Source organism: Oncorhynchus tshawytscha, linkage group LG08 (genome assembly GCF_018296145.1).
Source record: "Oncorhynchus tshawytscha isolate Ot180627B linkage group LG08, Otsh_v2.0, whole genome shotgun sequence".
Taxonomy (NCBI): Eukaryota; Metazoa; Chordata; class Actinopteri; order Salmoniformes; family Salmonidae; genus Oncorhynchus; species Oncorhynchus tshawytscha.
The window spans coordinates 76,597,971-76,612,970 of NC_056436.1; the positions used below are offsets into that span (position 1 = coordinate 76,597,971).

Genomic DNA, 15,000 nt, shown 5'->3' on the forward strand with positions numbered 1-15,000 from the left:
TACCTTTTGCAGAATATCAGTTTGTCCCTGATGTTTTTCCTGGAGAGAAGTGGCTTCTTTGCTGCCCTTCTTGACACCAGGCCATCCTCCAAAAGTCTTTGTCTCACTGTGCATGCAGATGCACTCACAGCTGCCTGCTGCCATTCCTGAGCAAGCTCTGTACTGGTGGTGCCCCGATCCCGCAGCTGAATCAACTTTAGGAGATGGTCCTGGCGCTTGCTGGACTTTCTTGGGCGCCCTGAAGCCTTCTTCACAACAATTGAATCACTCTCCTTGAAGTTCTTGATGATCCGATAAATGGTTGATTTAGGTGCAATCTTACAGGCAGCAATATCCTTGCCTGTGAAGCCCTTTTTGTGCAAAGCAATGATGATGGCACATGTTTCCTTGCGGGTAACCATGGTTGACAGAGGAAGAACAAGGATTCTAAGCACCACACTCCTTTTGAAGCTTCCAGGCTGTTATTCGAACTCAATCAGCATGACAGAGTGATCTCCAGCCTTGTCCTCGTCAACACTCACACCTGTGTTAACGAGAGAATCACTTACATGATGTTAGCTGGACCTTTTGTGGCAGTGCTGAAATGCAGTGGAAATGTTTTTTGGGGGGATTCAGTTCATTTGCATGGCAAAGAGGGACTTTGCAATTAATTGAAATTCATCTGATCACTCTTCATAACATTCTGGAGTATATGCAAATTGCCATAATACAAACTGAGGCAGCAGACTTTGTGAAAATTAATATTTGTGTCATTCTCAAAACTTTTGGCCACAACTCTAGACTACTTGATCACTGACTTCAATCCAGAGTCTCTCAGAGCGTTCACAGTCAACCCACTGACTCCCCTATCAGATCACAGCAAAATCACAGTCTACTTTTTACAGAGCAAAACTCAATCATAAGGCATCAAACGCCAAAGGAGTAAAATTAAGAATTGCTATAGATGGAAGGGATGTACTGTGGAAACCTACCAAAAAACAATTAGGCAACAACAAATTCAATCCCTTTTAGACAACTTCCTGGACAAAATATTCCACTGTAATAGTGAAGGTGTAAACTTGGCAGCAGAAAACCTAAACAGTATATTTGACCTCAGCTTCCCTAACAGAAAACTGAATAAAATGAACAACAATGACAAATGGTTTGATGAAGAATGCAAAAACCTAAGAAAGAAATTGAGAAACCTGTCCAACCACAAACAGAAAACCTGAGCCTACGCCTTCACTATGGTGAATCACTAAAACAATACAGAAATACACTACGGAAAAAGAAGGAACAGCACATCAGAAATCAGCTCAATGTAATTGAAGGATCCATAGACTCTAACCACTTCTGGAAAACACGAAACAAACAGCAACATAAAGAGGTATCTATCTAAAATGGAGATGTATTGATAAACCACTTCTCCAATCCTTTTGGCTCTATAACAAACAACAACATAAAGAGGTATCTATCTAAAATGGAGATGTATTGATAAACCGCTTCTCCAATCCTTTTGGCTCTATAACAAACAACAACATAAAGAGGTATCTATCTAAAATGGAGATGTATTGGTAAACCGCTTCTCCAATCCTTTTGGCTCTATAACAAACAACAACATAAAGAGGTATCTATCTAAAATGGAGATGTATGGGTAAACCGCTTCTCCAATCCTTTTGGCTCTATAACAAACAACAACATAAAGAGGTATCTATCTAAAATGGAGATGTATGGGTAAACCGCTTCTCCAATCCTTTTGGCTCTATAACAAACAACAACATAAAGAGGTATCTATCTAAAATGGAGATGTATTGATAAACCGCTTCTCCAATCCTTTTGGCTCTATAACAAACAACAACATAAAGAGGTATCTATCTAAAATGGAGATGTATTGGTAAACCACTTCTCCAATCCTTTTGGCTCTATAACAAACAACAACATAAAGAGGTATCTATCTAAAATGGAGATGTATTGGTAAACCACTTCTCCAATCCTTTTGGCTCTATAACAAACAACAACATAAAGAGGTATCTATCTAAAATGGAGATGTATTGATAAACCACTTCTCCAATCCTTTTGGCTCTATAACAAACAACAACATAAAGAGGTATCTATCTAAAATGGAGATGTATGGGTAAACCACTTCTCCAATCCTTTTGGCTCTATAACAAACAACAACATAAAGAGGTATCTATCTAAAATGGAGATGTATTGATAAACCACTTCTCCAATCCTTTTGGCTCTATAACAAACAACAACATAAAGAGGTATCTATCTAAAATGGAGATGTATGGGTAAACCACTTCTCCAATCCTTTTGGCTCTATAACAAACAACAACATAAAGAGGTATCTATCTAAAATGGAGATGTATTGATAAACCACTTCTCCAATCCTTTTGGCTCTATAACAAACAACAAAAACATTAACATGATCAAATATAAATCTTAGAATAAACTATTAAAGGCTACCAGAACCCACTGGATTCTCCAATTACATTGAATGAACTACAGGACAAAATACAAACCCTCCAACCCAAAAAGGCCTGTGGTGTTGAAGGTATCCTCAATGAAATGATCAAATATACAAACCAAAAATTCCAACTGGCTATACTAAAACTCTTTAACATCATCCTTAGCTCTGGCCTCTTCCCCAATATTTGGAACCAAGGACTGATCACCCCAATCCACAAAAGTGTAGACAAATTTGACCCCATTAACTACCGTGGGATATGAGTAAAATCCTCTGCATTATCATTAACAGCCCACAAAATGAGGTGGAAACTGAGCTGCACTTCCTAACCTCCTGCCAAATGTACGACCATATTAGAGACACATATTTCACTCAGATTACACAGACCCACAAAGAATTAAAAAACAAACCCGATTTTGATAAACTCCTAATTCTATTGGGTGAAATACCACAGTGTGCCATCACAGCAGCAACATTTGTGACCTGATACCACAAGAAAAGGGCAACCAGTGAAGAACAAACACCATTGTAAATACAACGCATATTTATGCTTATTTATTTTCCCTTTTGTACTTTAACCATTTGCACATCGTTACAACACTGTATATATACATAATATGACATTTGTAATGTCTTTATTATTTTGGATCTTCTGTATGTGTAATGTTTACTGTTAATTTTTATTGTTTTATTGTTATTTCAATATACTTTCGTATATTATCTACTGCACTTGCTTGGGCAATGTTAACATATGTTTCCCATGCCAATAAAGCCCCTTGAACTGAACGGTACTGAATTAAGAGCAGCGCTATCTCACTCACAGCCAGGCTGGTGGTATGTTCAGGCCAAGGTCTAGAAATCACTATTACCCACAAGGTTTCTATTAAATCATTCGTTTTCTCAGCTCTCTGCTCTCTCCATGTTGTTTCTCAGGCTTGATGTTAAACATCCAGTCTGGATGAGATGAATTCATCCTACTGCACTACTTAGTCTTTACAAGGAGTGCAGAAGGGACTGTGTGTGTGTGATTTACGTCAGACACAGACTGAAGGGAGAGGCTTGGCATCTTATTCATGCATGATCTTATACATGACTAATGCAGAACATTTTAAAACACTTCCTCCAGCCTAGCCAGGTAATACCTGGTAGCATTTCATTATGTCTCCTATACACACACACACACACACACACACACACACACACACACACACACACACACACACACACACACACACACACACACACACACACACACACACACACACACACACACACACACACACACACACACACACACAACACAAGCATCGCACACAGCGTCACCACTGGGACGTCATTCATCTAGTGCTACCAGTGACTCAGTGATAGAGGCCAACTTTTCAAACTTTCGCTAACTGTAAGGAGTAGGAAGCCAGGGTGATCTGTCTGAGACATGTTGGCTTTAGACTATTAAAAGATGTTCTCTGTGTCAGAGACATGTTGGCTTCAGACTATTAAAAGACGTTCTCTGTGTCAGAGAGACATGTTGGCTTCAGACTATTAAAAGACGTTCTCTGTGTCAGAGAGACATGTTGGCTTCAGACTATTAAAAGACGTTCTCTGTCAGAGAGACATGTTGGCTTCAGACTATTAAAAGACGTTCTCTGTCAGAGAGACATGTTGGCTTCAGACTATTAAAGGTTGTTCTCTGTCAGAGAGACATGTTGGCTTCAGACTATTAAAGGTCGTTCTCTCTGTCAGAGAGACATGTTGGCTTCAGACTATTTAAGGTCGTTCTCTGTGTCAGAGACATGTCTTCAGACTATTAAAAGACGTTCTCTGTGTCAGAGACATGTCTTTAGACTATTAAAGGTCGTTCTCTGTGTCAGAGACATGTCTTCAGACTATTAAAAGACGTTCTCTGTCAGAGTGACATGTTGGCTTCAGACTATTAAAAGACGTTCTCTGTGTCAGAGAGACATGTTGGCTTCAGACTATTAAAAGACGTTCTCTGTCAGAGAGACATGTTGTCTTCAGACTATTAAAAGACGTTCTTGGTCTGGACCTCCTTTGAAGGAGTTATTTTAAGAAGAGTCCAACGTTTTATAGTTGCTAAAATAATAATCTGTTTTGATAGAATAGATAATAATTGCAGTTTTACATGATATATCATCCCTATATGTTGTCCCAGGGATATCACCCCTATATGTTGTCCCAGGGATATCACCCCTATATGTTGTCCCAGGGATATCACCCCTATATGTTGTCCCAGGGATATCATCCCTATATGTTGTCCCAGGGATATCACCCCTATATGTTGTCCCAGGGATATCACCCCTATATGTTGTCCCAGGAATATCACCCCTATATGTTGTCCCAGGGATATCACCCCTATATGTTGTCCCAGGGATATCACCCCTATATGTTGTCCCAGGGATATCACCCCTATATGTTGTCCCAGGGATATCACCCCTATATGTTGTCCCAGGGATATCACCCCTATATGTTGTCCCAGGGATATCACCCCTATATGTTGTCCCAGGGATATCACCCCTATATGTTGTTCCAGGGATATCACCCCTATATGTTGTCCCAGGGATATCACCCCTATATGTTGTCCCAGGGATATCACCCCTATATGTTGTCCCAGGGATATCACCCCTATATGTTGTCCCAGGGATATCACCCCTATATGTTGTTCCAGGGATATCACCCCTATATGTTGTCCCAGGGATATCACCCCTATATGTTGTTCCAGGGATATCACCCCTATATGTTGTCCCAGGGATATCACCCCTATATGTTGTCCCAGGGATATCACCCCTATATGTTGTCCCAGGGATATCACCCCTATATGTTGTCCCAGGGATTTCACCCCTATATGTTGTCCCAGGGATATCACCCCTATATGTTGTTCCAGGGATATCACCCCTATATGTTGTCCCAGGGATATCACCCCTATATGTTGTTCCAGGGATATCACCCCTATATGTTGTCCCAGGGATATCACCCCTATATGTTGTCCCAGGTATATCACCCCCCAGGGATATATGTTGTCCCAGGGATATCACCCCTATATGTTGTCCCAGGGATATCATCCCTATATGTTGTCCCAGGGATATCACCCCTATATGTTGTCCCAGGGATATCACCCCTATATGTTGTCCCAGGGATATCATCCCTATATGTTGTCCCAGGGATATCACCCCTATATGTTGTCCCAGGGATATCACCCCCCATATCTTGTCCCAGTGATATCACCCCTATATGTTTTCCCATAACCAGGTGTTCTTCTTACCTTCTCATATTTCCCTCCAATTGGCAGGGAGTTCTTTGACATGTCCACCTCAGTTCCGTCTTTGTAGTAGAGCTTGATGTGTTCCTCCTCATGTCCATGCTCTCTCTTCATGGACTGCATGCTGGAGAAGATGTCCTTCCTACTGCTGCCTGGGCCGCTACCCGCTTTGGCCTCTTTCCTGGTGGGGATCATTATAAAGGTTTTACTTCAGGCTTCAAGTCAATTGATAATCTGTTGCCCTGAACGATAACAGCTTGTTATGAAAATTATTTATATTTCTATTTGAGTTTGCAAGAAAGGCATTTCACTGTACATGCGCATGTGGCATTAAAACTTTAAATTAATTTCTATTTCATCTAGATTTACAACTTTAGATTGTAACTTACTTCGCAAATACACTGCATTGGGAAAGTATTCAGACCATTTTACTTTTTTCACATTTTGTTACATTACAGCCTTCTTCTAAAATTGATTAAATAAAAAATTTTCCTCATCAATCTACACACAATACACCATAATGACAAAGCGAAAACAGGTTATTTACTTAACTATTCAGACCCTTTGCTATGAGACTCAAAATTGAGCTCAGGTGCATCCTGTTTCCATTGATCATCCTTGAGATGTTTCTACAACTTGATTGGAGTCCAGCTGTGGTAAATTAAATTGATCGGACATGATTTGGAAAGGCACACACGTGTCTATATAAGTTCCCACAGTTGACAGTGCATGTCAGAGCATGCACGAAGGAATGTTCGTAAAGCTCCGAGACAGTATTGTGTCAGGCACAGATCTGGGGAAGGGTACAAAAACATTTCTGCAGCATTGAAGGTCCCCAAGAACACAGTGGCCTCCATCATTCTTAAATGGAAGTAGTTTGGAACCACCAAGACTATGCCTAGAGTTGGCCGCCCGGTCAAATTCAGCAATCGGGGGAAAAGGACCTTGGTCAGGGAAGTGACCAAAAACCTGATGGTCACTGACAGAGCTCCAGACTTCCTCTGTGGAAATGGGAGAATCTTCCAGAAGGACAACCATCTCTGCAGCACTTGACCAATCAGGCCTTTATGGCAGAGTGTCCAGACTGAAGCCACTCCTCAGTAAAAGGCACATGACAGCCCGTTGGAATTTTCCAAAAGGCACCTAAAGACTCTCAGACCATAAGAAACAATATTCTCTGGTCTGATGAAACCAAGATTGAACTATTTGGCCTAATTGCCAAGCGTCACGTCCTGAGGAAACCTGTCACCATCACTATGGTGAAGCATGGTGGTGGAAGCATCATGCTTGTGGGGATGTTTTTCTGCGGCAGGGACTTGGAGACTAGTCAGGATCGAGGGATAGATGAACGGAGCAAAGTACAGAGAGATCCTTGATGAAAACGCGCTCCAGAGCACTCAAGACCTCAGACTGGGGTGAAGGTTCACCTTCCAACAGGACAACGACCCTAAGCACTCTACCAGGACAATGCAGGAGTGGCTTTGGGACAAGTCTCTAAATGTCTTTGAGTGGCCAAGCCAGTGGCCGGACTTGAGCCGGATTGAACTTCTCTGGAGAGAACTAAAAATATGTTTTATATTTGCGATTCTTCAAAGTAGCCACCCTTTGCCTTGATGACAGCTTTGCACATTCTTGGAATTCTTTCAACCAGCATTATGAGGTAGTCACCTGGAATGCATTTCAATTAACAGGTGTGCCTTGTTAAAAGTTAATTTGTGGAATTTATTTCCTTCTTAATGTGTTTGAGCCAATCAGTTTTATTGTGACAAGGTATACAGAAACTAGCCCTATTTGTTAAAAGACCAAGTCCATATTGTGGCAAGAACATCTTAAATAAGCAAAGACAAATGACAGTCCATCATTACTTTAAGACATGAAGGTCAGTCAGTTTCTTCAAGTGCAGCAGCAAAAACCATTATGCGCTACAATGAAACTGGCTCTCATGAGGACTGCCACAGGAAAGGAAGAACCAGAGGGACATCTGCTGCAGAGGATAAGTTCATTAGAGTTACCAGCCTCAGAAATTGCAGCCCAAATAAACGCTTCACAGAGTTCAAGTAACAGACACATCTCAAAATAAACTGGTCAGAGGAGACTGTGTGAATCAGACCTTCATGGTCAAATTGCAGCAAAAAAATACTACTAAAGGACACCAATAATAAGAAGAGACTTGCTTGCGCTAAGAAACACGAGCAATGGACATTAGACCAGTGGAAATCTGTCCTTTGGTCTGATGAGTCCAAATTGGAGATTTTTGGTTCCAACAGCCGTGTCTTTGTGAGACGCAGGTGAACGGATGATCTCTGTATGTGTTGTTCCCACCGTGAAGCATGGAGGAGGAGGTGTGATGTTGTGGGGGGTGCTTTGCTGGTGACACTGTCAGTGATTTATTTAGAATTCAAGGCACACTTAACCAGCATGGCTACCACAGCATTCTGCAGCGATACGCCATCCCATCTGGTTTGCGCTTAGTGGGACTATCATTTGTTTTTCAACAGGACAATGACCGAAAACACACCTCCAGGTTGTGTAAGAGTTATTTGACCAAGAAGGAGAGTGATGGAGTGCAGCATCAGATGACCTGGCCTCCACAATCACCCGACCTCAACCCAATCAAGATAGTTTGGAATAAGTTGGACCAGAGAGTGAAGGAAAAGCAGCCAACAAGTGCTCAGCATGTGTGGGAAGTCCTTCAAGACTGTTAGAAAAGCATTCCAGGTGAAGCTGGTTGAGAGAATGCCAATAGTGTGCAAAGCTGTTATCAAGGCAAAGGGTGGCTACTTTGAAGAATTAAAAATCATTTTGATTTGTTTAATACTTTTTTGGTTACTACATGATTCCATATGTGTTATTTCATAGTGTTGATGTCTTCACTATTATTCTATGTAGAACTTGAATTAGTAGGAGTGTCCAAAATTTTGATTGGTACTTTACTTTTGCTGTACATTTCTACAAAACAGTTTTTGCTTTGATATTTTGGGGTATTGTGTGTAGATTGACGAGGGGGAAAAAATTTACATTTTAGAATAGGGTTGTAATGTAACAAAATGTGGAAAAAGTCAAGGGGCCTGTATACTTTCTGAATGGTAGGAGTCATACCTCCTACCAGCTCACTATGTGTGGCACCCACCTGGCAGCAGCACTAACAACACTGCTATGGAATAACAGGTGATGTTATTACCCAAGAGCATCATTAATGCCTTCTATTTGAAACAGACAACTCTTTACCACTTTGTCTGTACTTTATGGAATACATAGAGAATACATACTCTCTAATGTAACACCCATCTGGGTGATGAAACATGGCAGCCATTTTGTGCCTATCAGAGAGCTCACTAACCTGGTGATGTTGATGAAACATGGCAGCCATTTTGTGCCTATCAGAGAGCTCACTAACCTGGTGATGTTGATGAAACATGGCAGCCATTTTGTGCCTATCAGAGAGCTCACTAACCTGGTGATGTTGAGATAGTTGAGCAGCTCTCTCTGGTTGAAGCCTTTCTTTAATAACCTGTTGGTCTGTCTGGGTCCCACCTGGGGCACGGCCCGGCTGCCTTTAGCTGGGGACGCATCCGGGCGCTCCACTAGGCTGCCTACACTACCCATACTGCACTGGGCCAGTAGGGCTGTGGGCCGGGTAGGGGTCGAGTAGGGGTCACGGAATGTCTTGCTGGGGTCACGGCTCAGAGGAAGGGTCTGGACCGATGTTGCCATTGGTTACAGGACAGGGTGGCCACGTGGAGAACTCTTGAGGTAGAGGAAGAGAGCAAAGAAGAGAGGAAGAAAGAGGTTGAGAATCAGAGAATGGACATAAACAAACTGAGTCAGAACCCTGTAAACTATCTTTGGCATCATGAACCATCATCACCATGATAACCTCCTATTCACCTTCTAACTGTAATAACTTATCTCTTTGGCAACACGAACCATCATCACCATGATAACCTCCTATTCACCTTCTAACTGTAATATCTTATCTCTATGGCAACACGAACCATCATCACCATGATAACCTCCTATTCACCTTCTAACTGTAATATCTTATCTCTATGGCAACACGAACCATCATCACCATAATAACCTCCTATTCACCTTCTAACTGTAATATCTTATCTCTATGGCAACACGAACCATCATATCCAAGACCAAGTCCACACTTTATTGGATTGTTTACAGTTTTCAGCTCTCTGTCTGTCTTCCTCTGTTCCTCTGATCACTTAACTCCTGCACTCTAGTGGTTAATAAAGCATAATAACTAGTATCATGATTCTTTATGAGGTGGTCCCATTCCCTCTGTCTTCCTCAGTATTTCCCCATAGCCTTTACCTTAGTTACTAGTCTGTTGTTGATGTGAATTCTAGTCAAACTCCTGTCTTTTTCCCTGTCTGGCTTTATATCTCCTCTCTCAGGGCATGAATTGACATGTGCCACTTCTCTGTCATCAGCTGTGTGTGTGTGTGTGTGCGTGTGTGTGTGTGTGTGTGCGTGTGTATGTGTGTGTGTCCCGAGGCAGTTTTTTGCAGTCAGTGACCGACCTAAAACCTTTCAAATTTTTCACGACACATCAAGTGTAAAAATCAACACTAGGCCAGCTAAATGGAAAAATCAACACGTCTTTACTAAGCCAGCTAAATGGAAAAAATCAACACGTTTTTACTAAGGTAGCTAAATGTAAAAATCAACACGTTTTTACTAAGCCAGCTAAATGTAAAAATCAACACGTTTTTACTAAGCCAGCTAAATGGAAAAATCAACACGTTTTTACTAAGCCAGCTAAATGGAAAAATCAACACGTTTTTACTAAGGTAGCTAAATGTAAAAATCAACACGTCTTTACTAAGCCAGCTAAATGTAAAAATCAACACGTCTTTACTAAGCCAGCTAAATGTAAAAATCAACACGTCTTTACTAAGCCAGCTAAATGTAAAAATCAACACGTCTTTACTAAGCCAGCTAAATGGAAAAATCAACACGTCTTTACTAAGCCAGCTAAATGGAAAAAATCAACACGTTTTTACTAAGGTAGCTAAATGTAAAAATCAACACGTTTTTACTAAGCCAGCTAAATGTAAAAATCAACACGTTTTTACTAAGCCAGCTAAATGGAAAAATCAACACGTTTTTACTAAGCCAGCTAAATGGAAAAATCAACACGTCTTTACTAAGCCAGCTAAACTGTGATCTGGTAGTAATAAGTGTAGGTTAAACCATGGCATAGTGCACAACAACCATACGGTTCAACCACGCTCTACTACTAGCTCATCATAGAACAAGCCTAAACATAACCACAACACTTTCCTACAGTTGTTAAGCCTACACATCCCACATAACGCATGTTCTTCCTGTCAGAGACACCTCATGCTTTTTGAAATGGTAAAAATGAGATGTAAGCTAAAAGAGAAGATTACAGATGTAGAGTGTGTGTGTGTGTGTGTGTGTGTGTGTGTGTGTGCGTGCGTGTGTGTGTGAGTGAGTGAGCCTCTTGGGGAAGAGGAGCAGAGAACATATGCACCATCAGAAGCTTGTTATGTAACTGTGTGTGTGTGTGTGTGTGTGTGTTCTCCCTCTGTGATGCTACTGACTACAGTAAATCCTATTTGTCTGATAAAGAGGCAGGGTGCTTTGATTCAGGCAGCAGAGATGAGCAAGGATGTGCCTTTATAACCAGGGCAGCCCTGCTGTACTTCCTACAGTGCCAGGTAGTCTAGTGGTTAGAACGTTGGGACAGTAACCGTAAAGGTTGCTGGATCAAATCCCAGAGCTGACAAAAATATGTTGTTCTGCACCTGAGCAAGGCAGTTAACCCACTGTTCCCCGGGGGCCGAAGACGTGGATGTCCATTAAGGCAGTTAACCCGCTGTTCCCCGGGGGCCGAAGACGTGGATGTCCATTAAGGCAGTTAACCCGCTGTTCCCCGGGGGCCGAAGACGTGGATGTCCATTAAGGCAGTTAACCCGCTGTTCCCAGGGGGCAAGACGTGATGTCCATTAGGCAGTTAACCCGGTTCCCGGGGCCGAAACGTGGATGTCCATTAAGAGTTAACCCGCTGTTCCCGGGGCAGTGGATGTCCATTAAGGCGTTAACCCGCTGTTCCCGGGGGCGACGTGGATGTCCATTGATTTATTATTTCCTTCCCGGGGCCGAAGACGTGGATGTCCATTAAGGCAGTTAACCCGCTGTTCCCCGGGGACCGAAGACGTGGATGTCCATCAAGGCAGTTAACCCCTATTGACCACCAGTGACGTGGATGTGGTCAAGGCAGTTAACCCTGTTCCCGGTGTGGATGTCCATTAAGGCTTAACCCGCTGTTCCCCGGGGCCGAAGCTGGATGTCCATTAAGGCAGTTAACCCGCTGTTCCCGGGGGGCCGAAGACGTGGATGTCCATTAAGGCAGTTAACCCGCTGTTCCCGGGGGCCGAAGACGTGGATGTCATTAAGGCAGTTAACCCGCTGTTGACCTTGTGGATGTCCATTAAGGCAGTTAACCCGGGCAGAATGAGTGGATGTCCATTGGCAGTTAACATGTTCCCGGGGCCGAAGACGTGGATGTCTAGTGGTTAACCCGCTGTTCCCGGGATGTGTCCAACTAGTTAACCCGCTGTTCCCGGGGCTGGATGTCATTAAGGCAGTTAACCCGCTGTTCCCCGGGGCCGAGGAGACTGGATGTCCATTAAGGCAGTTAACCCGCTGTTCCCGGGGCCGAAGACGTGGATGTCCATTAAGGCAGTTAACCCGCTTTTTCCCCCGAAGTGGATGTCCATTAAGGCAGTTAACCCACTGTTCCCCATTCCTCCGTGGATGTCCATTAAGGCAGTTAACCCCTGTTCCCGGGGGGCGAAGACGTGGATGTCCATTAAGGCAGTTAACCCGCTGTTCCCCGGGGGCCGAAGACGTGGATGTCCATTAAGGCAGCCCTCTGCACCTCTCTGATTCAGAGGGGTTGGTTTAAATGCAGAAGACACATTTCAGTTGAAGGCGTTCCTTTCCCTTACTGTATCCAATTGATTTATTATTTCCCTTCCGATTTCTTTCAAATAACACGATCAATTCAGTCAGTGCATCCTATTGACCACCAGTGACCATCAGTGGTCATATTAATGACTGTACGGTATGTCATGCTAACCTACGTGCTAGCTTCCGGCATCTGTTCAACAATGCTAATGCAAAGTTGACCTTGTTTTTCATCTTTAATGGGCAGAATGTGAGGAATGATTGGCCATACATAGTCTAGTGGTTTTTCTGGGATGTTCTGAACTAATTAAAATAATTACAGAGTCAGAGGGAGGAGACTTCCTCAATTCCTCCATCCTCTCTCTTTATTCCCCCCTCCCTCCCTCCCTCCCCCTCCATTCCTCCATCCTCTCTCTTTATTCCCCCTCCCTCCCCCTCCATCCTCTCTCTTTATTCCCCTCACCCTCCATCCTCTCTCTTTATTCCCCCTCCCTCTCTCCCCCCTCCAATACTCCCTCCCCTTTCATTACTCCCTCCCTCCTCCATTCCCCCTCCCTCTCCCCCCTCTATTCCTACCTCCCTCCTCCATTCCTCCCCCTCCTCCATTACTCCCTCCCTCTCCATTCCTCCCTCCCCCTCCATCCCTCCTCCATTCCTCCCTCCCTCCTCCATTACTCCCTCCCCTCCCCTTCCATTCCTCCCTCCCTCCCCCTCCTCTCTCTCTCTCCATTCCTCTCAATCCTCTCTCCCCCTCCTCCATTCCTCCCTCCCTCCATTCCTCCCTCCCTTCTCCATTACTCCCTCCCCTCCCCTTCCATTCCTCCCCCTCCTATATCTCTCTCCATTCCTCCCCCTCCTCTCTCTCTCTCCATTCCTCCCTCTCCTCTCTCTCTCCATTAATCCCTCTCTCTCCATTTCTCCTTCTCCTCTCTCTCTCTCCATTCCTCCCTCTCCTCTCTCTCTCTCCATTAATCCCTCTCTCTCCATTTCTCCCTCTCCTCTCTCTCTCGCCATTCCTCCCTCTCCTCTCTCTCTCCATTCTCCCTCTCCTCTCTCTCTCGCCATTCCTCCCTCTCCTCTCTCTCTCCATTCCTCCCTCTCCTCTCTCTCTCTCCATTCCTCCCTCTCCTCTCTCTCTCTCCATTCCTCCCTCTCCTCTCTCTCTCTCATTCTCCCTCTCCTCTCTCTCTCGCCATTCCTCCCTCTCCTCTCTCTCTCCATTCCTCCCTCTCCTCTCTCTCTCTCCATTCCTCCCTCTCCTCTCTCTCTCCATTCCTCCCTCTCCTCTCTCTCTCCATTCCTCCCTCTCCTCTCTCTCTCTCCATTCCTCCCTCTCCTCTCTTTCTCTCCATTCCTCCCTCTCCTCTCTCTCCCTCTCTCTCTCTCCATTCCTCCCTCTCCTCTCTCTCTCTCCATTCCTCCCTCTCCTCTCTCTCTCTCCATTCCTCCCTCTCCTCTCTCTCTCCATTCCTCCCCCTCCTCTCTCTCTCTGCATTCCTCCCTCTCCTCTCTCTCTCTCCATTAATCCCTCTCTCTCCATTCCTCCCTCTCCTCTCTCTCCATTCCTCCCTCTCCTCTCTCTCTCCATTCCTCCCTCTCCTCTCTCTCTCTCCATTCCTCCCTCTCCCTCTCTCTCTCCATTAATCCCTCTCTCTCCATTTCTCCCTCTCCTCTCCCTCTCCTCTCTCTCTCTCCATTCCTCCCTCTCCTCTCTCTCTCCATTCCTCCCTCTCCTCTCTCTCTCTCCATTCCTCCCTCTCCTCTCTCTCTCTCCATTCCTCCCTCTCCTCACTCTCTCGCCATTAATCCTCTCCTCTCCCTTTCTCCCTCTCCTCTCTCTCTCTCTCTCCATTTCTCCCTCTCCTCTCCCTCTCCTCTCTCTCTCTCCCATTCCTCCCTCTCCCTCTCTCTCTCTCTCCATTCCTCCCTCTCCTCTCTCTCTCCCATTCCTCCCTCTCTCTCCATTTCTCTCTCTCCATTCCTCCCTCTCCTCTCTCTCTCTCCATTCCTCCCTCTCTTCTCTCTCTCTCTCCATTCCTCCCTCTCCTCTCTCTCTCTCTCCATTCTCCCTCTCCTCTCTCTCTCTCCATTCCTCCCTCTCCTCTCTCTCTCTCCTTTCCTCCCTCTCCTCTCTCTCTCTCCATTCCTCCCTCTCCTCTCTCTCTCTCCATTCCTCCCTCTCCTCTCTCTCTCTCCATTCCTCCCTCTCCTCTCTCTCTCTCCATTCCTCCCTCTCTCTCTCTCTCATTCCTCCCTCTCCTCTCTCTCTCCATTCCTCCCTCTCCTCTCTCTCTCTCCATTCCTCCCTCTCCCTCTCTCTCTCTCA

General features: G+C 44.4%; 1 protein-coding gene across 3 annotated transcripts in view; it reads right to left on the minus strand.

Moving 5' to 3' along the window:
* Window positions 1-15,000, minus strand: part of n4bp3 (NEDD4 binding protein 3) — a 92,008-nt gene that overhangs the window by 18,451 nt on the left and 58,557 nt on the right. For 2 of the 3 annotated variants that reach the window (XM_042325970.1, XM_042325971.1), the window contains 2 exons: window positions 9,178-9,470; window positions 5,727-5,904 (listed from right to left, as the gene is read on the minus strand). In XM_042325970.1, coding sequence (XP_042181904.1) covers window positions 5,727-5,904; window positions 9,178-9,437 — 438 coding nt within the window. In that variant the 5' untranslated portion in view covers window positions 9,438-9,470. Of the gene's footprint in view, window positions 1-5,726; window positions 5,905-9,177; window positions 9,471-11,509; window positions 11,573-15,000 lie in introns of those variants that run through there. The other variant, XM_042325972.1, reaches the window with a different exon arrangement.